Below are 25,734 nucleotides of genomic sequence, written 5' to 3' on the forward strand. Positions count from 1 at the left end.
TAAACGGACGGATAGAACCCTAGGACAAATGGTGGAAGCAAAGATATACAGGCAAAATCTCACACAGAAGCATACACATACACACTCACAAAAAGAGGAAAAGGGGAAAAAATCATAAATCTTGCTCTGAAGTCCACCTCCTCAATTTGGGATGATTCGTTGTCTATTCGTGTATTCCAGAGATGCAGGGTACATCAAGTTGATTGTGGAGCTTTAATCCGCTGCTTCTGAGGCTGCTGGGAGAGATTTCCCTTTCTCTTCTTTGTTCTCACAGCTCCCAGGGGCTCAGCTTTGGATTTGGCCCCGTGTCTACATGTAGGTCGCAGGAGGGCATCTGATTTTTGGTCAAACAGGACGGGGTTAAAGGAGCTGCTGATTCGGGGACTCTGGCTCACTCAGGCCGGGGAGAGGGAGGGGCGCGGAGTGTGGGGCGAGCCTGTGGCGGCAGAGGCCAGCATGACGTTGCACCAGCCTGAAGCCCGCCGTGCGTTCTCCCGGGGAAGTTGTCCCTGGATCCCGGGAATCTGGCAGTGGCGGGCTGCACAGACTCCCCGGAAGAGGAGTGTGGATAGCGACCTGTGCTCGTACACAGGCCCCTTGGTGGTGGCAGCAGCAGCCTTAGCGTCTCCTGCCCGTGCTTTTAGCCGCGGCTCGCGCCCGTCTCTGGAGTCCGCGCTTTTAGCCGCAGCTCGTGCCCGTCTCTGGGGTCCGCGCTTTTAGCCGCGGCTCACGCCCGTCTCTGGAGTCCATGCTTTTAGCCGTGGCTCGTGCCCGTCTCTGGAGTTCCTTTCAGCAGCGCTCTTAAACCCCTCTCCTTGCGCACCAGGAAACAAAGAGGGAAGAAAAATCTCTTGCCTCTTCAGCAGCTCCAGACCTTTTCCCGGACTCCCTCCCGGGTAGCCGTGGTGCACTAACCCCTTCAGGCTGTGTTCACGCAGCCAACCCCAGTCCCCTCCCTGCACTCGGACCAAAGCCCGAGCCTCAGCTCGCAGCCCCGCCCGCCTTCGGGTGAGCAGACAAGCCTCTTGGGCTGGTGAGTGCCGGTTGGCACCGATCCTCTGTGCGGGAATCTCCCCGCTTTGCCCTCCGCACCCCTGTTGCTTGCTCTCCTCCGCGGCTCTGAAGCTCCCCCCTCCGCCTCCCGCAGTCTCCGCCCGCGAAGGGGCTTCCTAGTATGTGGAAACCTTTCCTCCTTCACAGCTCCCTCCCACTGGTGCAGGTCCCGTCCCTATTCTTTTGTCTCTGTTTTTTCTTTTTTTCTTTTGCCCTACCCAGGTACGTGGGGAGTTTCTTGCCTTTTGGGAGGTCTGAGGTCTTCTGCCAGCATTCAGTAGGTGTTCTGTAGGAGTTGCTCCATGTGTAGATGTATTTCTGGTGTATCTGTGGGGAGGAAGGTGATCTCTGTGTCTTACTCTTCTGCCATCTTCCCCTCTGCCCCTCAACTATACTCTCTTAAAATATTTTCTCAGTCCATTTCCTTTTCTCTTCTTCTTCTGGGATCCCTATAATTCGAATGTTGGTGCATTTAATGTTGTCCCAGAGGTCTCTGAGACTGTCCTCAATTCTTTTCATTCTTTTTTCTGCTCTGCAGTAGTTATTTCCACTATTTTATCTTCCAGGCCACTTATCCGTTCTTCTGCTTCAGTTATTCTGCTTTTGCTTCCTTCTAGAGAATTTTTAACTTCATTTATTGTGTTGTTCATCATTGTTTGTTTGCTCTTTAATTCTTCTAAGTCCTTGTTAATTGTTTCTTGTGTTTTCTCCATTCTATTTCCAAGATTTTGGATCATCTTTACTATCATTACTCTGAGTTCTTTTTCTGGTAGACTTCCTATTTCCTCTTCATTTGTTTGGTCTCGTGGGTTTTTACCTTGCTCCTTCATCTACTGTGTGTTTTTCTGTCTTCTCATTTTGCTTAACGTTCTGTGTTTGGGGTCTCCTTTTCGCAGGCTGCATGTTCATAGTTCCCATTGTTTTTGCTGTCTGCCCCCAGCGGCTAAAATTAGTTCAGTGTGTTGTGTAGGCTCCCTAGTGGAGGGGACTAGTACCTGTGTTCTGGTGGATGAGTCTGGATCTTGTCTTTCTGGTAGTCAGCACCGCATCTGGTGGTGTGTTTTGGGGTGTCTGTGAACTTATTATGGTTTTAGGCAGCCTCTCTGCTAATAGGTGGGGTTGTGTTCCTATCTTGCTAGTTCTTTGGCATAGGGTGTCCAACACTGTAGCTTGCTGGTTGTTGAGTGGAGCTGGGTCTTAGCATTGATATGGAGATCTGTGGGATATCTTTCGCCATTTGATATTATGTGGACCTAGGAGGTCTCTCGTGGGCCAGTGTCCTGAAGTCGGCTCTCCCACCTCAGAGGCACAGATGCAAAAATTCTTAATGAAATACTAGGAAACCGAATTCAATAGCACATTTAAAGGATTATACACTGTAACCAAGAGGGATTTATCCCAAGGATGCAACAATATTTCAATATACATAGTCAAACAATGTCTTACAATACATTAACAAAATGAAAGAAAAAAACCACATGATCATCTCAATAGATGCAAGCAAAGCATTTGACAAAGTTCAACACCAATTCATCATTAAACCTTTCAACAAAGTAAGTATAGAAAGATCTTACCTCAACACAATAAAGACCATATATGAAAAGCCCATAGACAACATTATAATTAATGGGAAAAAAACTGAAAGCTTGCCCTTTAAGATCTGGTACAAGGCAAGTCTGCATACTCTCACCACTTCTTTTCAACATAGTACTAGAAATCCAAGCCAGAGCAATTGGGCAAGAAAAAGAATTAAAAGGCACCCAAACTGGAAAGGAAGAAGTAAAGTTGTCTCTGTTTGCAGACAACATGATCATATATGTAGTAAAACCTAAAGACTGAACAAAATAATTGTTACAACTAACAAAAAATTTCAGTAAAGTCATAGGGTACAAAATCAACATACAAAAAATCACTGAGTTTTCTATACACAAACAATGAACTATTTGAAAGGAAAGTTAAGAAAATAAGACCATTCACAATAGCAGCAAAAAGAATAAAATATTTAGTAATAAACGTAAACAAACAGGTGAAAAACATACACTGAAAATTATAAAACATTGATGAAGGAAAGTAAAGAATACATAGATAAATGGATAGACATCCCATGTTCATGGATCGTAAGAATTAATATTGTTAAAATGCCCATACTACACAAAGCAATCTACAGATTTAATACAATCCCAATCAAAATCCAATGGTATTCCCTACATAAATAGAAAGCGCAATCCTAAAATTCATATGGAGCCAAAAACAACCCCAAATAGCCAAAGCAGTTTTGAGCAAGAAGTGCAAAGCTAGAGGCATCACACTTCCTGATATCAACATACATTACAAAGCTATAGTAATCAAAACAATATTGTACTGGCATGAAAACAGACATACAGACCAATGGAACAAAATAGAGAGCACAGAAATAAATCCATGCTTTTACAGTCAACTGATTTTCAGAAGGGGGCCAAGAACACAAAATTGGGGAAGGGTAGTCTTCAATAAATGGTGTTGGGAAAATTAGATATCAACATGAAGGAGAATGAAATTGGACCATTACCTCACACCATGTACAAAAAATCAACTCAGGCTGAATAAAGACTTATGTGTAAGACCTAAAACTATAAAACTACCAGAATAAAACAGAGAAAAACCTTCTTGACATTGACTGGGACAATGAGTTCTTGGATATGACATCAAAAGCACAAGGAACAAAAACTAAAATAAACAAGTGAGATTACATCAAGCTAAATCAACTGAGTGAACAGGCAACCTAGAAATGGGAGAAAATATTTACAAGCTATATACCTGATATGAGGTTAATATCTAAAATACATAAGGAGCACCTACAACTCAATAGTTTAAAAAACCCACAAATAATCTGTTTTTAAAATTGGTGAGGGACCTGTATAGATATTTTTCCAAAGAAGACATAAAAATGGATAAAAAGTTAAGTGCTCAACACCATTAATCATTAGGGAAATGCAAATCAAAACCACAATGAGATATCATCTCACCCTTGTTAAAATGGCTCTTATCATCAGAATAGCTATCATCAAAAAGTCTCCACATAATAAATGCTGGAGAGGGTTGGAGAATAAGAAACCTTCCTACACTGTTGAAAGGAATGCAAATTGGTGCAACCACTGTGGAAAAGAGTACAGAGGTTCCTTTAAAAACTAAAAATAGAACTACCATATGACACAGCAGTCCCATTCCTGGGTAGATGAAAACTCTAATTCAAAAAGATACATGCACTCCAATGTTCATAGCAGCACTATTTACAATAGCCAAGACATGGAAACAACCCAAGTGTCCATCAACAAACTATTGGCTTAAGAAGATGTGAGATATATATACATTGGTATATTACTCAGCCATAAAAAAAAGAATGAAAGATTGTCATTTGCAGCAACATGAATGGCCCTAGAGAATATTATACTTAGTGGAGTAAGTCAGACAAAGACAAATATTGTATCACTTATATGTGGAATCTAAAAATCAATACTAATGAATCTGTGTACACAACAGAAACAGACTCACAGACATAGAAAACAAACTTATGGTTATCAAAGGGGAAAGGAAGTGGGGAGGGATAAATTAGAAGTATGAGATTAACATATATACACTACTATATATAAAATAGATAACCAACAAAGACCTACTGTATAGCACAGGGAACTATACTCAATATTCTGTAATAACCTATATGGGAAAAGAATCTGAAAAAGAATGAATATATATATATTATATGTAACATATATATAATATATAACTGAATCACTTTGCTGTATACCTGAAACTAATACAACACTGTAAATCAACTATACTTCAATTTAAAAAAGCAAATCAGTCTTTAACTATTAATAACTTGGCTCCCAAATTTAGCTGCACTTTACAACTTTCAGTAGTCAAATTAGTTGTAGGGCAAAGCCAATACATGGATGTATATTTTCAAAAGATTGTATGATGTAACTCTTTTTTCTTAAAGAGATATATTCTGACTCTTTGCTAAAATAAAAATAATATATTTTTAAAAGATCTGAAAAAATAGATATATATGTATGTATAACTGAATCACTTTGCTGTACATCTGAAACTAACACAACATTGTAAATCAACTATACTTCAATAAAAATAAATAAATAAATTTTTGAAAATCTCCTAATGCCACATAATGATAAAATAATGTAAAATAACTTCACAATAAACTTTAAAAAAAGGAGTATGGGATTAATAGATACAAACTACTATACATAAAATAGATAAGCAAAAAGGATTTACTGTTTGCACAGGGAACCATATTCAATATCTTATAATAACCTATAATGGAAAATAATCTGAAAGAATATATATCTATATAATTGAATCACTTTGCTGTACACCCGAAACTAACACAATATTGTAAATCAACTATACTTCAATTTAAAAAAAGCAAATCAGTCTTTAACTACTAATAACTTGGCTCTCAAATTTAGCTGCACTTTACAACTTTTAGTAATCAAATTAATCATAGGACAAAACCAATATATGAATGTATATTTTCAAAAGATTGTATGATGTAACTCTTTTTTCTTAAAGAGATATATTCTGAATCTTTGCTAAAATAAAAAATATATAATTATTTTTAAAAGATCTGAAAAAAATAGATATATATGTATGTATAACTAAATCACCTTGCTGTACACCTGAAACTAACACAATATGTAAATCAACTATACTTCAAATTTAAAAAGAAGAAAAAGAAAAGCAAAAAAGAGGAACTTCCCTGGTAGTCCAATGGTTAAGACTCTGAGCTTACACTGTAGGGGGTGCAGGTTTAATCCCTGGTTGGGGAACTAAGATCCCTCATGCCGTGTGATATGGCAAAAAAAAAACAACACAAGAGACAACAAGTGCTGACAAGAATGAGGAGAAAAGAGAAAACTTGTGCACTTTTGATGGGACTATAAATTGGTACAGCCATTATGGAAAGTAGTACTGAGGTTTCTCAAAGTATTAAAAATATAACTACCTTATGACCCAGCAATCTCACTTCTGGGTATATATCCAAAGGAAATGAAATCAGCATCTTGAAGAGATATCAGAACTCCCATGTTTCTTTCAGCATTATTCACAACAGCCAAGATACAGACACAACCTAACTGTCCCTCAATGGATAAAATGGATTTTTAAAATGTGATATAGATATAGATATATACATACACAAATACAATCGAATATTGTTCAGCCTGAAAAAAAGAAGGAAATCTTGCCAGTTGTAACAACACAGATGAGCCTGAAGAAAGTATGCTACATTAAATAAGCCAAACAGAGAAAGACAATACTGTATGTTCTCATTTATATGTGGAATCTAAAATCGTTGGAACTCTAGAAGCAGAGAGAAGAATGGTGGTTACCAAGTGCTGAGGAGAGGGGGAAATGGGGAGATGTTGGTTAAGCGGTACAAAGTTTCAGTTATGCAGGAGAATAAGTTCTGGAGGTCTAATGTACAACAATGTGACCGTAAGTAACAATCATTTATTTTATACTAAAATTTGCTAAGAGAGAAGATCTTAAGTGCTCTAACACACATACAAAAAAAAAAAGAAGGAGAGAAAGTGGTAACTATCCTAGGTGATAAGTTAATTAGCTTGATTGTGGTGATTATTTCACTACATATGTATATCAAATCATTAAATTCAATATGTACAATTTTAATTGTCAAATATACCTCAATTTTAAAATTCAATTTAAAAAAGAAAATTAGTTTTTCTGGTGGGTAGACTAGATGAATTCAAGCATTGCTTTCAACTTGAAAAGCTTATGATTCTAAGATTTCATTAAGTAGGTGAGAAAGAAACCTCAGAGGAGTTCAGTTGCCTTGCCTGAAATCACGTAATTTATTGTGACAGAATTGAGATCTTAGCTCTCCTAACTCTAAATCCATGCTCTTGGAAAGACATCTTAAATTTTACCTAATTATCTTTTCTCTCCTCTAGTCCCCACCCCTTGTGAGTATGTGGTAGCCCGATAGGCAACTAAGTGGTACCAAGCCAGACAACTAGGCTGTATAGATCAACAAATAGATTCAAACTGGATAAATGACTCTCTAGCTCATGTGTAGCATCTCCATGGCTAGTGGTTTTCTCAGGATGAACACAATTTACACTTATTGTTCCAGCATAATTACATACTATACCTCCCCCTTTCACTGTTCAAAGTGTCCTGATTTGGATGATATGGTCACCCTACCAATGGCCAACCTGGGAGGCCCTAACATTCTGTAGTTTCCAAAACCTTGATATAACAAAGAAGTTGGCTTCAAGTTACAGTAAAACTACTAGTTTTGTTTTATCTAAACACAGCCTTTCATCAAATAAACCATCCCAAACAAGATTCTTTTAAGGAAACACATCTTTAGAAGATTTTGTGCTTTATGGGATGTTTCACTTGAGACTTTTATGCACTTTGAAAATACTTAATATTATTAAGTCCTCACACTTGAACAGTGTTTTAGAGTTTACCAAACACCTGGACTGACAAGATCTCCTTTAATGAATAGACAAATAATTAATGAACCTATCTGGGTTCTGGATTATACTGAAAGAGATTCAGGAGATGGAGAAAATAGCCTTAGCTGCTCTAAAACAGTGAAGAATCAGATTGGAGTGATGATCTCTGCATGAATGTATTAACCTATGTATTTTAGAGAGCATAAAAATCAAACATAAAACCCAACAACCACACATTAAAAGCCTTAACATTCAGAGATCAGTGGTTTGTATACATGCCACAGTTCTTCATCTGTCTTCAAAGTCAATTTTTAATCTGTGTCAATTAATAGAAAGGCCTGTAATGACATACTGTGTTAGTTTCCCAGGACTGCCATATCAAATCCACAAACTGGGTGAATTAAGATACCTCTCTCACAGTTCTGGAGTCTAGAAGTACAAAATCAATGGGTTGGCAGGACTGTGCTCTTTCTGAAGGCTCTAGAAGAGAATCCTTCTTTGCCTCTTCTTAGCTTCTGGTGATTGCAGGCATACCTTGGCTTGTAGATGCATCATTCCAATCTCTGCCTCTATTATCACATGATGTCTCTCCTGTGTCTGTCCAAATTTCCCTCTTCTACAATGAGATACCATCTCACACCGGTCATAATGGCCATCATCAAAACATCTACAAACAATAAATGCTGGAGAGGGTGTGGAGAAAAGGGAACCCTCTTGCACTGTTGGTGGGAATGTAAATTGATACAGCCACTATGGAGACCAGTATGGAGGTTCCTTAAAAAACTAAAAATAGAACTACCATATGACCCAGTGATCCCACTACTGGGCATATACCCTGAGAAAAACGTAATTCAAAGAGTTGTGTACCAAAATGTTCATTGCAGATCTATTTACAATAGCCAGGACATGGAATCAACCTAAATGTCCTTCAACAGATGAATGGATAAAGAAGATATGGCACATATATACAATGGAATATTACTCAGCCATAAAAAGAAATGAAATTGAGTTATTTTTAGTGAGGTTGGTGGACATAGAGTCTGTCATACAGAGTGAAGTAAGTCAGAAAGAGAAAAACAAATACTGTATGCGAACACATATATATGGAATCTAAAAAACAAACAAAAAAATGGTCATGAAGAACCTAGGGGCAAGACGGGAATAAAGACGCAGACCTACTAGAGAATGGACTTGAGGATACAGGGAGGGGGAAGGGTAAACTGGGACAAAGTAAGGGAGTGGCATGGACATATATACACAACCAAACGTAAAATAGATAGCTAGTGGGAAGCAGCCACATAGCACAGGGAGATCAGCTCAGTGCTTTGTGACCACCTAGAGGGGTGGGATAAGGAGGGTGGGAGGGAGGGAGACGCAAGAGGGAAAAGATATGGGAACATATGTATATGTATAACTGATTCACTTTGTTATAAAGCAGAAACTAGCACACCATTGTAAAGCAATTATACTCCAATAAAGATGTTAAAAAATTTTTTTAATTTAATAAAAAGAGGGAAAGGACACCAGTCACTAATCCATTATGACAACATCTTAAATTGATTATATCTATAAAGATTCTATTTTCAAATAAGGTCACATTCACAGGTACCAGGTACTTGAACATATTTTGGCAGGGGACACAATTCAGCATACAACATGTACTCATCCAGGGTGGTATGCACCAAAGTTTTCTTATACAATAGGATGTACTTAAGGAATAAAAGTCCCACCTCCTCCACTGCTGAACCAAAGCAATTTCCATTTTATATATTTTTATATTCTGTAAATAATTGGAGCATGACATTCAATATTCCACCCAGGCAGAGTTCATCATTTCTTTCATTTGTCCTGTAGAATCTTGAACATTATAGGAGAGCTCACTTTTCACTCTACACTGGAGTCATCTGTTTAGGAAGTTGTCTCCTACAGTAGACTATGAGCTCCGTGAGGGCAAGAACTATGGATCATTCATCTCTGAATCTCCAGTGTCTAGCTTTATAGATGACACAAAGTCGCTCTTAGTAATTATTGGAGGAAAGAAGGAGGTTGGAAGGAAGGAAGGTACTTGTAAATTTATAATCTAGTGGGAAGTAGAAAGGTGCTAGTTGCTCAGCATGTCAAAGCCAAGACTATGTCACTTCCTCAGGACTCTCCACTCTACTTTGATCTTCTCGGAACTTTGCCAGGGTTTCAGTATGCAAAAAATAATACAATCACAAAGTGACTCCATACTAGGTGAGCCTTTAGTGCATCAAAGTAGCTTTTCCTTCCAGAAGCTTCCTGGTCATTCCAACAGCAGCTTAGCACATAAACGGCATGCCAGAGGGGGAAGGAGGGATCAGGGAATACCATGTACAGGCTATGTTTTAGATAATGAATTCCTATAAATTGATCAAGGTTGAACACTAAATATGGCAGATCCCTCAATAGCGCTTTCTCTCTTTCCCTCTCTGTCTCTCTCTCTAGTGGACCAGTATCAGCTGGCATCAGGAAGAATATATAGTTCATTTAAAAGTCTTATGCCTTTACACACCCAACCGATTATAACATCCAGAATAAAAAGCTGAATGCATATGCTTATGTCTACATTCCAGAGGAAGGCAGAGAAGGAAGAGATCAGACATTCACAGGAATTATAGAAAAGGTGGAAGTGTCCTGTGGAATGCACACCCAGAACAAATTTGGAAGTTTTTGGTGCCCACTCTTCCCCTTCCCCTTTTAACCCCAAAACTAGTTTCTGGTATGCCCTGTGCCAGCCCCACAGTCATGAGAGTCAGGCTGTGATAAACAAATGTAGCATTTATAGGGAGGTTAATAGTAAATGTCAAATTGAATACCATGAAAGAGGACACCAAACAGAATGCCATTCCATGAGGGCAGAGACTTTATCTTGTTCATCAGTGCCTTGAAAAGTGCCAAGCACATAGCAGTTACTCAGTAAAAATTTAATGAATTTTGAATAAATTAAATTGATTAACCAGGAAATTGCTATAGGCAGTCAGAGCATGTTATTCAGAAAAGAATACTGGGACCAGAAGCCTCTGAAATGAAACTGTTGTCCCAGCAATGCAATGCTCTCCTCACTTGGCAGCAGCAGGTCCAGGAAGGGTAATGTATATCTCCAGGAGGCAGCTAAAGCCTGACAAGCATTCCTTAGCCTAGAGTCAGAGCCCTGCCTCCTCCCTTTCTTGCCTGGCAAGAGGGCTTGGATATCACTGCATTTCCTACTCACAGCCTCCTTTTGCTGACTACTCAAAGAGGGCCAAGGCCAAGACTAACAGAACTAATTTTGCTTAGGCTAAACCAATGAAATGGTTTAGCCAAGGAGTATAAAGATCATCACTCCTGCCTTCAGTCCCTGTTCCAGGATCTACCACCCCCTCATTCCTTTTCCCTTTTTAAAACCACTGGGAAAAAACAGAGATGGGAGATTTGTTAAGCATTGGCTCAACTTTGATTCTTCCTCTTCACATGCTCTGACACCTTATGTAGCTGGCCATTTCAGCCTTAGCATTCAGATCTTCTGGCCTTCCCTAATCTGTCTCTGTGGTTAACTCTCTATTCTTTCTTCTCTTTGATTTATTTTAGATACCTGCAGCAGAAAACAACCCTTTTCTTGTTGGAATGCACTATTGGTACTCAAGCCACAGTCCCCGGACCCAGCACTGCAACGTTTGTCGAGGGACCATTCCTGCCTTATCTCGAAATGTTATCATCTGTGAAGGTACATTTCTGATTCCTTTAGGAAGTGGAGGTCAATGGGTGGAGATGGGTGTGAAGGAGCTCATGAGGCTTTAGTATCATTGACTCACATTAGGTCACTGATTCTAGTGTAAGGTTAACCCTGACACTTAACAGACAGGGGAAAGGAGACGGGAGGAAACTGGCATGAGGGGGAATTCTCATTAATCAAAAGGGAGGGTTGGGTCTGGGAGGATTGGACAGTGCAGTCACAGGTTTGGAAAAATAGAAATCACCTCATTCTTACCATCAATTTCAATTCAAGTCAGGTAATAGAAAATTTGGCTGGGAAGAATACAAAGAAACTGAAATATATGGAAAATAAGCCTTTGGAGTTAAGTCACAACTACTTAGATGCATCTAGGTTCTAACTTTTAGAGCAGCTTAGGGAAGGAAGTTAGAATCTTCATTGTCACCAGATTCACATCCATCTTTTTTTCTTCCTCTTTCACAGTGTGCAAAGTAAAGTCTCACAGATTATGTGCTTTAAGAGCAAGCAAAGATTGCAAATGGAATACATTATCCATTACTGATGACCTCCTCATGCCTGCAGATGAAGTAGTGAGTACCAGCCATGCTTTCTCATAATCACCCTTTTCCATCTCTCCTTCAGTCACGACACACAGGGGGAGGAAGACTTCTTCCTGTTTCCAGACAACCCAAGTAGGCTTCATTCCCAGGCTTATGATCCAACAAATCTAGAAGAATGAAAGCCTCCCCCGCAGCTCCCACCTGTCATTTGTCACTAGCATGGGAGTGGGGAGGGAAGGATGATGGGAAACTTCCTTGGGGTTGTCTAGTGTCCTCCATGGGGTAGTATAGTTATTCCAGCTGGCCCTTCCTCTCCTTATATCTCTAACTTCTACCTCTTGTCTCTTTTTATCCTTCAGAAAACTATGCCTCATCAGTGGGTAGAAGGAAACATATCTGTCAGTTCTCAGTGCGCAGTATGTCACAAGAACTGTGGCAGTTATCAGAGACTTCAAGATTTCCGGTGTCTCTGGTGTAATTCTACGGTAAGACGCTTCTCATCTCTTTGATACTTAGAGAGCTGACTTCTAGAGAAGGGGTGGGTTGGAGTTTGATTGCGCCTACACATAGATAGAAATCTCAGAGACCCTTACCCCAAAATAGATTATACAGATTCCATAGTATAGAGCTCAGTATCCTGCCTTTCCAGAATTAGCTATGGAATCTTTGAGAGAAAGACTTAATACTCCCTCTTATCTTTGAAGGTGAGGACTACTAGCAAATGGGAAGAGCTGAATTCTCTTATGACAGTAGGGGCAATTAAAAAGTTAGTTCTGAGTATACCCTTAAGAAACCACCTCCTTTCCTCATTCACCATTTCCTAGGAAATTGCAATCTTTGTTAATTAATAATGGTTAATAATATTAGCACATTATTATTGCCACTATGTATTGAGTGTTTTATATACATGATCTCATAAAATCCTTACAACAACCCTAAACCAGGCCTTGTTGTTCCCACTTACAGAAGAGAGGAAAATGAGGTTCAGAAAAGTGAAGTGATTTGCTCAAGGTCATGAAGCCAGTAAGAAAAAGAGTCTTGATTCATACATAATTGTGTAAAAACTGTGCTCTTAACTACAACATTACCATGCCTTTAAACCAGTGGTTCTCAACTGGGGGTATATTCCCCCACCCACAGGACACATTTGACAATGTCTGGAGATATTTTTTTATCTAATGATATTCTGATGGAATTTTTTTATTTATCAAGGTATAGTTGATTTACAATATTATGTAAGTTTTAGGTGTACAACATAGTGATTCACAATTTTTAAAGATTATACTCTATTTATATATATTATAAAATATTGGCTATATTCCCTGTGCTGTACTGTATATCCTTGTAGCTTATTTATTTTATGCATAATAATTTGTACCTCTTAATCCCCTACCCCTATCTGATACCTCCCCCAAACTAGTAAATACTAGTTTGTTCTCTATACCTGTGAGTATATATTTTTTGTTATATTAACTAGTTTTCTTTATTTTTTAGATTTCATATATAAGTGATAACATACAATATTTGTCTTTCTCTGTCTGACTTATTTCTCTTAGGATAATACCCTCCAGGTCCATCCATGTTGTTGCAGATGGCAAATTTTCACTCTTATTTATGGCTGAGTAGTATTCCATTGTGTGTGTGTGTGTGTGTGTGTGTGTGTGTGTGTATGACACTTGTTCTTTATCCATTCATCTGTTGATAGACACTAAGGTTGCTTCCATATCTTCACTATTACGAAGAATGCTGCTATGAACATTGGGGTGCATGTATCTTTTTGAATTAGTGTTTTCTTTTTCTTCAGATGTATACCCAGAAGCAGAATTGCTGGATCATGTGGTAGCTCTATTTTTAGTTTTCTGAGGAACGTCCATACCGTTCTTCATAGTGGCTGCACTAAATAACATTCCCAAAAACAGTGTAGGAGGGTTCACTTTTCTCTACATCCTCTCCAGCATTTATTATTTGTAGATATTTTGGTGATGGCCATTCTGACTGGTGTGAGGTGATGCCTCGTTGCAGTTTTCATGTGCATTTCCCTGATGATTAGCAATGTTGAACATCTTTTCATGTTCCTGTTGGCATTCTGTATGTCTCCTTTGGAAAAAAAAGTCTATTTAGGCCTTCTGCCAACTATAAAAATATTTTTTCATTTTATATTGGAGCTTAATTGATTAACAGTGTTGTGTTAGTTTCAGAGATACAGCAAAGTGGTTCAGTTATTCATATAGATGTATCTATTCTTTTTCAAATTCTTTTCCAATTTAGGTTATTACAGAATATTGAGCAGCATTCCCTGTTCTATACAGTAGGTCCTTTTTGGTTTTCTATTTCAAATACAGCAGTGTGTACATGTCAATCCCAAACTCCCAGTCTATCTCTCCCCCCGACCCTTCCCCACTGGTAACCATGAGTTCGTTCTCTAAGTCTGTGAATCTGTTTCTATTTTGTAAACAAATTCATTTGTATCACTTTTTTTAGATTCCGCACATAAGAGATATCATATGATATTTGTCTTCCACTGTCTGACTTACTTCACTTAGTATGATAATCTCCGGGTCCATCCATGTTGCCTCAAAAGGCATTATTTCATTCTTTTTAATGGCTGAGTAATATTCCACTGTATATATGTACCACATCTTCCTTATCCATTCATCTGTCGATGGACATTTAGGTTGCTTCCATGTCTTGGCTATTGTAAACAGCACTGCAATGAACATTGGGGTACATGTATCCTTTTAAACCATGTTTTTCTACAGATATATGCCCAGGAGCAGGATTGCAGGATCATAGGATTCCTCTACTTTTAGTTTTTTAAGGCACATCCATAATGTTCTCCACAGTGGCTCTATCAATTTACATTCCCAGCAACAGTGCAAGAGGGTTCCCTTTGCTCCACACCCTCTCCAGCATTTATTGTTTGTAGATGTTTTGATGATGGCCATCCTGACTGGTGTGAGGTGATACCTCATTGGAGTTTTGATTTGCATTTCTCTAATGATTAGTGATGTTGAGCATCCTTTCATGTACTTGTTGGCAATCTGTATATCTTCTTTGGAAAAATGTCTATTTAAGTTTTCTGCCAATTTTTGGATTGAGTTGTTTGTTTTTTTGATATTGAGCTGAATGAGATGCTTGTAAATTTTGGAAATTAATCCTTTGTCAGTTGCTTCTTTTGCAAATATTTTCTCCCATTCTGAGGGTTGTCCTTTCATCTTGTTTATGGTTTCCATTGCTGTGCAAAAGCTTTTAAGTTTCATCACATCCCATTTGTTTAATTTTTTTTTTATTTCCATTTCTCTAGGAGGTGGGTCAAAAAGGATCTTGCTATGATGTATGTCACAGAGTGTTCTGCCCATGTTTTCCTCTAAGAGTTTGATAGTGTCTGGCCTTATATTTAGGTCTTTAATACATTTTGAGTTTATTTTTGTGAATGGTGTTATGGAGTGTTCTCATTTCATTCTTTTCCATGTAGCTGTCCAGTTTCCCCAGCACCACTTATTGAAGAGGCTGTCTTTTCTCCATTGTATATTCTTGCCTCCTTTGGCAAAGATAAGGTGACTGTATGTGCATGGGTTTATCTCTGGGCTTTCTATCCTGTTCCATTGTTCTATATTTCTGTTTCTGTGCCAGTACCATATTGTCTTGATTACTGTAGCTTTGTAGTATAATCTGAAGTCAGGCAGCCTGATTCCTCCAGATCCATTTCTCTTTCTCAAGATTGCTTTGGCTATTCGGGGTCTTATGTGTTTCCATACCAATTGTAAAATTTTTTGTTCTACTTCTGTGAAAAATGTCACTGGTAGTTTGATAGAGATTGCATTGAATCTGTAGATTGCTTTGGGAAGTATAGTCATTTTCACATGTTGATTCTTCCTATCCAAGAACATGATATATCTCTCCACCTGTTTGTTCATCTTTAATTTCTTTCATCAGTGTTTTATAGTTTTCTGCATACAGGCCTTTGGTCTCCTTAGGTAGTTTTATTCCTAGGTGTTTTATTCTTTTTATTGCAATGGTAAGTGAGAGGGTTTCCTTAATTTCTCTTTCAGATTTTTCACCATTAGTGTATAGGAATGCCAGAGACTTCTGTGCACTAATTTTGTATCCTGCTACTCTACCAAATTCATTGATTAGCTCTACTAGTTTTCTGGTAGCATCTTTAGGATTTTCTATGTGTAGTATCATGTGATCTGCAAACAGTGACTGTTTTACTTCTTCTTTTCCGATTTGGATTCCTTTTATTTTTTTTTTCTTCTCTGATTGCCGTGGCTAAAATATCCAAAACTATGGTGAATAATAGTGATGACAGTGGGCAACCTTGTCTTGTTCCTGACCTTAGTGGAAATGGTTTCAGTTTTTCACCACTGAGAATGATGTTGGCTGTGGATTTCTCATATATGGCCTTTATTATGTTGAGGTAAGTTCCCTCTATGTCTACTTTCTGTAGAGTTTTTATCATAAATGGGTGTTGAATTTTGTTGAAAGCTTTGTCTGCACCTACTGAGATGATCATATGGTTTTTCTCCTTCAATTTGTTAATATGGTGTATCACGTTGATTGATTTGCGTATATTGAAGAATCCTTGCTTTCCTGGAATACACCCCACTTGATCATGGTGTATTATCCTTTTAATGTGCTGTTGGGTTCTGTTTGCTAGTATTTTGTTGAGGATTTTTGCATCTATGTTCATCAGTGATATTGGCATGTAGTTTTCTTTCTTTGTGACATCCTTGTCTGGTTTTGGTATCAGAGTGATGGTGGCCTCGTAGAATGAGTTTGGGAGTGTTCCTCCCTCTGCTATATTTTGGAAGAGTTTGCGAAGGATAGGTGTTAGCTCGTCTCTAAATGTTTGGTAGAATTCTCCTGTGAAGGCATCTAGTCCTGAGCTTTTGCTTGTTGGAAGATTTTTACTCACAGTTTCGATTTCAGTGCTTGTGATTGGTCTGTTCATATTTTCTATTTCTTCCTGATTCAGTCTTGGCAGGTTATGCATTTCTAAGAATTTGTCCATTTCTTCCAGGTGGTACATTGTATTGGCATAGAGTTGCTTGTAGTAATCTCTCATGATCTTTTGTATTTCTGCAGTGTCAGTTTTTACTTCTCCTTTTTCATTTCTAATTCTATTGATTTGAGTCTTCTCCCTTTTTTTCTTGAGGAGTCTGGCTAATGGTTTATCAAATGTGTTTATCTTCTCAAAGAACCAGCTTTTAGTTTTATTGATCTTTGCTATCATTTTGTTCATTTCTTTTTCATTTATTTCTGATCTAATCTTTATGATTTCTTTCCTTCTGCTAACTTTGGAGTTTTTTTGTTCTTCTTTCTCTAATTGCTTTAGGTGTAAGGTTAGGTTGTTTATTCGAGATGTTTTCTGTTTCTTAAGGTAGGATTGTATTGCTATAAACTTCCCTCTTAGAACTGCTTTTGCTGCATCCCATAGATTTTGGGTCATCGTGTCTCCATTGTGATTTGTTTCTAGGTATTTTTCGATTCCCTCTTTGATGTCTTCAGTGATCACTTCGTTATAAGTAGTGTATTGTTTATTATTTTTTTCCATCTTTATTGGAGTATAATTGCTTTAAAATTGTGTGTTAGTTTCTGATTTATAACAAGTGAATCAGTTATACATATACATATGTTCCCATATCTCTTCGCTCTTGCGTCTCCCTCCCTCCCACCCTCCCTATCCCACCCCTCTAGGTGGTCACAAAGCACCGAGTTGATCTCCCTGTGCTATGCAGCTGCTTCCCACTAGCTATCTATTTTATGTTTGGCAGTGTATATATGTCCATGCCACTCTCTCACTTTGGCACAGCTCACCCTTCCCCCTCCCCATATCCTCGAGGCCATTCTCTAGTAGGTCTGTGTCTTTATTCCCATCTTACCTGTAGGTTCTTCATGACATTTTTTTTCTTAGATTCCATATGTATCTGTTAGCATACAGTATTTGTTTTTCTCTTTCTGACTTACTTCACTCTGTATGACAGACTCTAGATCCATCCACCTCAGTACAAATAACCCAATTTCATTTCTTTTTATGGCTGAGTAATATTCCATTGTATATATGTGCCACTTCTTCTTTATCCATTAGTGTATTGTTTAGCCTCCATGTGTTTGTGTTTTTTTTACAGATCTTTTCCTGTAATTGATATCTAGTCTCATAGCGCTGTGGTCGGAAAAGATACTTGATACGATTTCAGTTTTCTTAAAGTTACCAAGGCTTGATTTGTGACCCAAGATATGATCTATCCTGGAGAATGTTCCATGAGCACTTGAGAAAAATGTTTATTCTGTTGTTTTTGGATGGAGTGTCCTATAAATATTAGTTAAGTCCATCTTATTTAATGTATCATTTAAAGCTTGTGTTTCCTTATTTATTTTCATTTTGGATGATCAGTCCATTGGTGAAAGTGGGGTGTTAAAGTCCCCTACTATGAATGTGTTACTGTCGATTTCCCCTTTTATGGCTGTTAGCATTTGCCTTATGTATTGCGGTGCTCCTATGTTGGGTGCATAAATATTTACAATTGTTATATCTTCTTCTTGGATCAATCCCTTGATCATTATGTAGTGTCCTTCTTTGTCTCTTGTAATAGTCTTTATTTTAATGTCTGTTTTGTCTGATACGAGAAGTGCTACTCCAGCTTTTTTTGGTTTCCATTTGCATGGTATATCTTTTAACATCTCCTCACTTTCAGTCTGTATGTGTCCCTAGGTCTGAAGTGGGTCTCTTGTAGACAGCATATATATGGTTCTTGTTTTTGTATCCGTTCAGCCAATCTGTTTCTTTTGGTGGGACCATTTAATCCATTTACATTTAAGGTAATTATCAGTATGTATGTTCCTATTCCCATTTTCTTAATTGTTTTGGGTTTGTTATTGTAGGTCTTTTCCTTCTCTTGTGTTTCTTGCCTAGAGAAGATCCTTTAGCATTTGTTGTAAAGCTGGTTTGGTGGTGCTGAACTCTCTCAGCTTTTGCTTGTCTGTAGAGTTTTTAATTTCTCCATCAAATCTGAATGAGATCCTAGCTGGATAGAGTAATCTTGGTTGTAGGTTTTTCTCCTTCATCACTTTAAATATGTCCTGCCAGTCCCTTCTGGCTTGCAGAGTTTCTGCTGAAAGATCAGCTCTTAACCTTATGTGGATTCTCTTGTGTGTTATTTGTTGTTTTTCCCTTGCTGCTTTTAATATGTTTTCTTTTTATTTAATTTTTGACAGTTTGATTACTGTGTCTTGGCATGTTTCTCCTTGGATTTTTCCTGTATGGGACTCTCTGTGCTTCCTGGAGTTGATTAACTATTTCCTTTCCCATATTAGGGAAGTTTTCAACTATAATCTCTTCAAATATTTTCTCAGTCCCTTTCTTTTTCTCTTCTTCTCCTGGGACTCTTATAATTCGAATGTTGGTGCATTTAATGTTGTCCCAGAGGTCTCTGAGACTGTCCTCAGTTCTTTTCATTCTTTTTTCTTTATTCTGCTCTGCAGTAGTTATTTCCACTATTTTATCTTCCAGGTCATTTGTCCGTTCTTCTGCCTCAGTTATTCTGCTATTGATCCCCTCTAGAGTATTTTTAATTTCATTTATTGTGTTGTTCATCATTGCTCGTTTCACCTTTAGTTCTTCTAGGTCCTTGTTAAATGTTTCTTGAATTTTCTCTGTTCTATTTCCAAGATTTTGGATCATCTTTACTATCAGTGTCCTGAATTATTTTTTCAGGTAGACTGCCTATTTCCTCTTCATTTGTTAGGTCTGGTGGGGTTTTATCTTGCTCCTTCATCTGCTGTGTGTTTTTCTGTCTTCTCATTTTGCTTATTTTACTGTGTTTGGGGTCTCCTTTTTGCAGGCTGCAGGTTCGTAGTTCCCGTTGTTTTTGGTGTCTGTCCCCAGTGGCTAAAGTTGGTTCAGTGGGTTGTGTAGGCTTCCTGGTGGAGGGGACTAGTGCCTGTGTTCTGGTGGATGAGGCTGGATCTTGTCTTTCTGGTGGGCAGGTCCACATCTGGTGGTGTATTTTTGGGGTGTCTGTGGCCTTATTGTGATTTTAAGCAGCCTCTCTGCTAATGGGTGTGGTTGTGTTCCTGCCTTGCTAGTTTTTTGGCATTGTGTGTCCAGCACTGTAGCTTGCTGGTCGTTGAGTGAAGCTGGGTGTTTGTGTTGAAATGGAGATCTCTGGGAGATTTCCACCGTTTGATATTACGTGGAACTGGGAGGTCTCTTGTGGACCGGTATCCTGAAGTTGGCTCTCCCATCTCAGAGGCACAGCACTGACTCCTGGCTGCAGCACCAAGAGCCTTTAATCCACACGGCTCAGAATAAAAGCGAGAAAAAGTAGAAAGAAAGAAAGAAAGAATGAGGATAAAATGAAATTAAATAAAGTAAGATAAAATAAAATAAAGTTATTAAAATAAAAAATAATTATTAAGAAAAAAAATTTTTTAATGTAAGAAAAAATACAGATGGACAGAACCCTAGGACAAATGATGAGAGCAAAGCTATACAGACAAAATCTCAAACAGAAGAATACACATACACACTCATAAAAAGAGGAAAAGGGGAAAACATAATAAATCTTGCTCTCAAAGTCCACCTCCTCAATTTGGGATTATTCGTTGTCTGTTCAGTTATTCCACCAATGCAGGGTACATCAAGTTGATTGTGGAGATTTAACCTGCTGCTCCTGAGGCTGCTGGGAGAAATTTCCCTTTCTCTTTTTTCGCGCTGTTGCCGGGGCTCAGCTTTGGATATGGCCATGCCTCTGCGTGTAGGTCGCCGGAGGGCATCTGTTCTTCGCTCAGACAGGACGGGGTTAAAGGAGCAGCTTATTCAGGGGCTCTGGCTCACTCAGGCCGGGGGGGAGGGAGGGGTACGGATGTAGGGCGAGCCTGCGGCTACAGAGGCTGACGGGACCTTTGCACCAGCCTGAGGCACGCTGTGCATTCTCCTGGCGAAGTTGTCCCTGGATCCCGGGACCCTGGCAGTGGCGGGCTGCACAGGCTCCCCGGAACGGAGGTGTGGATAGTGACCTGTGCTCGCACACAGGCTTCTTGGTGGCAGCAGCAGCAGACTTAGGGTCTCATGCCTGTCTCTGAAGTCCGCGCTGTTAGCCGCAGCTCACGCCCGTCTCTGGAGCTTCTTTATGCAGCGCTCTTAATCCCCTCTCCTCGCGCACCAGGAAACAAAGAGGTAAGAAAAAGTCTTTTGCCTCTTCGGCAGGTCCAGACTTTTTCCTGGACTCCCTCCCATCTAGCCGTGGTGCACTAAACCCCTGTAGGCTGTGTTCACGCTGCCAGTCCTCTCCCTGCGCTCTGTCCGAAGCCCAAACCTCAGCTCCCAGCCACGCCCACCCTGGCGCGTGAGCAGATAAGCCTCTCGGGCTGGTGAGTGCCAGTCGGAACCGATCCTCTGTGCGGGAATCTCTCTGCTTTGCCCTCCGCACCCCTTTTGCTGTGCTCTCCTCCGCGGCTCCGAAGCTTTCCCCCTCCGCCACCCACAGTCTCTGCCCACGAAGGGGCTTCCTAGTGTGTGGAAACCTTTCCTCCTTCACAGCTCCCTCCCACTGGTGCAGGTCCTGCCCCTATTCTTTTGTCTCTGTTTATTCTTTTTTATTTCGCCCTACCCAGGTAGGTGGGGAGTTTCTTGCCTTTTGGGAGGTCTGAGGTCTTCTGCCAGCGTTCAGTGGGTTTTCTCTAGGAGTTGTTCCACGTGTAGATGTATTTCTGATGTATCTGTGGGGAGGAAGGTGATCTCCACATCTTACTCTTCCGCCATCTTCCCCCTCTCCTAGGTATTTTTTGATACTATTTTAAACAAGATCTTTTTTTGCTTTCTCTTTCTACTATTTCAATATTCGTGTATAGAAATGCAACAGATTTCTGTGTATTAATCTCATATCCTAGTACTTTGCTGACATGATTTATTAGTTTAATAGTTTTTGTGTGGAGACTTTAGTGTTCTCTATATAGAGTATAATGTCATCTGCAAATAATGACAGTTTTACCCCTTCCCTTCCAATCTGGATACCTTTTATTTCTTTTTCTTGTCTCAATGCTGTGGCCAGAACTTCTAATACTATCTTAAATAGAAGTGGTGAGAGTGGCCATACTTGTCTTATTCCTGAATTTGGCAGGAAGGCTTTCAGCTTTTCTCCATTGAGTATTAAGTTTGCTGTGAGTTGGCTATAAACAGCCTTTATTATATTGAGATATGTTCCCTCTATACCCACTTTGATGAGAATTGTTATGTTGAATTTTGTCAAATGCTTTTTATGCATCTATTGAGATGATCCTGTGGTATTTGTGTTTCTTTTTGTTAATGTGCTGTATCACATTGATTTTTTTAAACATCTTTATTGGAGTATAATTGCTTTACAATGGTGTGTTAGGTTCTGCTTTATAACAAAGTGAATCAGTTATACATATACATATGTTCCCATATCTCTTCCCTTTTGCATCTCCCTCCCTCCCACTCTCCCTATCCCACCCCTCTAGGTGGTCACAAAGCACCGAGCTGATCTCTGTGTGCTATGTGGCTGCTTCCCACTAGCTATCTATTTTACGTTTGGTAGTGTATATATGTCCATGCCACTCTCTCACTTTGGCACAGCTTACCCTTCCCTCTCCCCATATCCTCAAGTCCATTCTCTAGTAAGTCTGTGTCTTTATTCCCATCTTACCCCTAGGTTCTTCATGACCTTTTTTTTTTTCTTAGATTCCATATATATGTGTTAGCATACGGTATTTGTCTTTCTCTTTCTGACTTATTTCACTCTGTATGACAGACTGTAGGTCCATCCACCTCAGTACAAATAACCCAATTTCATTTCTTTTTCTGGCTGAGTAATATTCCATTGTATATATGTGCCACATCTTTATCCATTCACCCGATGATGCACACTTAGGTTGCTTCCATCTCCTGGCTATTGTAAATAGAGCTGCAATGAACATTTTGGTACATGACTCTTTTTGAATTATGGTTTTCTCAGGGTATATGCCCAGTAGTGAGATTGCTGGGTCGTATGGTAGTTCTATTTTTAGTTTTTTAAGGAACCTCCATACTGTTCTCCATAGTGGCTGTATCAGTTTACATTCCCACCAGCAGTGCAAGAGGGTTCCCTTTTCTCCACACCCTCTCCAGCATTTATTGTTTCTAGATTTTTTGATGATGGCCATTCTGACCGGTGTGAGATGATATCTCATTGTAGTTTTTATTTGCATTTCTCTAATGATTAGTGATGTTGAGCATTCTTTCATGTGTTTGTTGGCAGTCTGTGTATCTTCTTTGGAGAAATGTCTAATTAGGTCTTCTGCCCAGTTTTGGATTGGGTTGTTTTTTGTTTTGTTTTGTTTTGTTTGTTTGTTTGTTTTTGTGGTACATGGGTCTCTCACTGTTGTGGCCTCTCCCGTTGCAGAGCACAGGCTCCAGACATGCAGGCTCAGCGACCATGGCTCACGGGCCCAGCCGCTCTGCGGCATGTGCGATCTTCCCCATCTGGGGCACGAACCCATATCCCCTGCATCAGCAGGCAGACTCTCAACCACTGCGCCACCAGGGAAGCCCTGGGTTGTTTGTTTTTTTGTTATTGAGCTGCATGAGCTGCTTGTAAATTTTGGAGATTAATCCTTTGTCAATTGCTTCATTTGCAAATATTTTCTCGCATTCTGAGGGTTGTCTTTTGCTCTTATTTATGGTTTCCTTTGCTGTGCAAAAGCTTTGAAGTTTCATTAGGTCCCATTTGTTTATTTTTGTTTTTATTTCCATTTCTCTAGGAGGTGGGTCAAAAAGGATCTTGCTGTGATTTATGTCATAGAGTGTTCTGCCTATGTTTTCCTCTAAGAGATTGATAGTTTCTGGCCTTACATTTAGGTCTTTAATCCATTTTGAGCTTAGTTTAGTGTATGGCGTTAGGAAGTGATCTAATCTCATACTTTTACATGTACCTGTCCAGTTTTCCCAGCACCACTTATTGAAGAGGCTGTCTTTTCTCCACTTTGTATTCTTGCCTCCTTTATCAAAGATAAGGTGACCATATGTGTGTGGGTTTATCTCTAGGCTTTCTATCCTGTTCCATTGAGAACTCCATCTCAACACCAAGACCCAGAGAACTCCATCTCAACACATTGATTGATTTGCGTATGTTGCACCACTCTTGTGACCCTGGAATGAATACAAATTTATTGTCATGTATGATCCTTTTTATGTATTGTAAGATTTGGTTTTCTAATATTTGGCTGAGGCTTTTTGCACCTACATTCATCAAAGATATTGGCTCATGATTTTCTTTTTTGTAGTGTTTTGTCTGGTTTTTGTACCAGGGTAATGGTGGCCTTATAGACTGAATTTGGGAGTGTTCCCTCTTCTTCAATATTTTGGAATAGTTTGAGAATATAGGTGTTAACTCTTCTCTAAATGTTTGGTAGAATTCACTTGTGAAGCTATCTGTTCCTGAACTTTTTGTTTTTGAGAGTAATGTTTTATTACTGATTCAATTTCATTACTAGTAAGTGGTCTATTCATATTTTCTATTTCTTCCTGGTTCAGTCTTGGGAAATTGTACATTTCTAGGAATTTGTCCATTTCTTCTACATTGTCATATAATTGTTCATAGGAGTCTCTTATGATCCTTTGTATTTCTGTGCTGTCAGTTGTAAATTCTCCTTTTTCATTTCTGATTTTATCTACTTGGACACTCTCCTTTTCTTTTTTAGTCTGGCTAAAGTTTTTATCAATTTTATCTTTTAAAAGAACCAGCTTTTAGTTTCATTTATCTTTTCCATTTTTTAGTTTCTATTTCATGTATTTCTTCTCTGATCTTTCTCATTTATATCCTTCTACTAACTTTGGGTTATGTTTGTTTTTCTTTTTCTAGCTCCTTTAGGTGTAAAGTTAGATTGTTTATATGAGATTTTTCCTCTTTCCTGGGGCAGCCTTGTATCACTATAAACTTCACCCTTAGAACTGCTTGTGCTGCATCCCATAGATTTTGCATCATTGTGTTTTCATTTTCATTTGTCTCCAGGTATTTTTTAATTTCCTCTTTGATTTTTTCAGTGATCCATTGGTCGTTTAATAGTATAATATTTAGTTTCCACATGTTTAAGTATTTTGCAGTTTTTTCTCATAGTTGATTTCTAGTCTCATAGTATTGTGGTTGGAAAAGATGTTTGATATAATTTCAATTTTCTAAAATATACTGAGATTTCTTTTTCAGTCTAACATGTGATCTATTCTGGAGAATTTTCCATGTGCAGTTGAAAATAATTTATTTTCTGCTGCTTTTGAATGGAATTTATATATGTATATATATATCCATTTTGTCTGATTTGTTAAGGACAGCACTTCCTTATTGGTTTTCTATTTTCTATCTGGATGATCTCTTCATTGATGTAAGTGGGTTGTTAAAAACCCCTCCTATTATTGTAAATTTCTCCCTTCATGCCTGCTAATATTTGCTTCATGTATTTATTTGCTCTTATGTTGAGTGTATATATATTTTCAATTATTATATCTTCTTCTTGGATTGATTCCTATATCATTACATAATGTCCTTCTTTGTCTCTTGTTACAGTCTTTGTTGTAAACTCTATTTTGTCTGATATAAGTATTGATACCCTGGCTTTCTTTTAATTTTCATTTTCATTGGATAGTGTTTTCCATCCTCTCACTTTCGGTCTGTGTGTGTCTTTAGATCTGAAGTGAGTTTCTTGTAGGTGCATATATATGTGCCTTGTTTTTGTATCCCTTCAGCCACTCTGTATATTCTGTTTGGAGCAGTTAGTCCATTTAAACTTAAAGTGATTATTGATAGGTATGTACTTATTGCTATTTTGTTAATTGTTTTAGGGTTGTGTTTTGTAGTTCATTTTGTTCCTTTCTTCTTCTTTTGCTCCCTTCCCTTGTGATTTGAAGACTATCTTTAGTGTTATGTTTGGA

At 38.7% G+C, this 25,734-nt stretch overlaps 1 protein-coding gene across 1 annotated transcript in view; it reads left to right on the plus strand.

Annotated features, from left to right (window-relative positions):
* The window catches only part of DGKK (diacylglycerol kinase kappa), a 160,458-nt gene that overhangs the window by 79,129 nt on the left and 55,595 nt on the right, over positions 1-25,734 (plus strand). The window contains exons 5-7 of the mRNA XM_089904546.1: positions 11,124-11,259; positions 11,731-11,837; positions 12,167-12,292. Of these exons, the coding sequence (XP_089760672.1) occupies positions 11,124-11,259; positions 11,731-11,837; positions 12,167-12,292 (369 nt within the window). The remainder of the gene's footprint in view (positions 1-11,123; positions 11,260-11,730; positions 11,838-12,166; positions 12,293-25,734) is intronic.

This window comes from Delphinapterus leucas, chromosome X, assembly GCF_059928025.1.
Source record: "Delphinapterus leucas isolate spDelLeu-1000000601 "Yukka" chromosome X, BTC_Dleu_Yukka2, whole genome shotgun sequence".
NCBI lineage: Eukaryota > Metazoa > Chordata > Mammalia > Artiodactyla > Monodontidae > Delphinapterus > Delphinapterus leucas.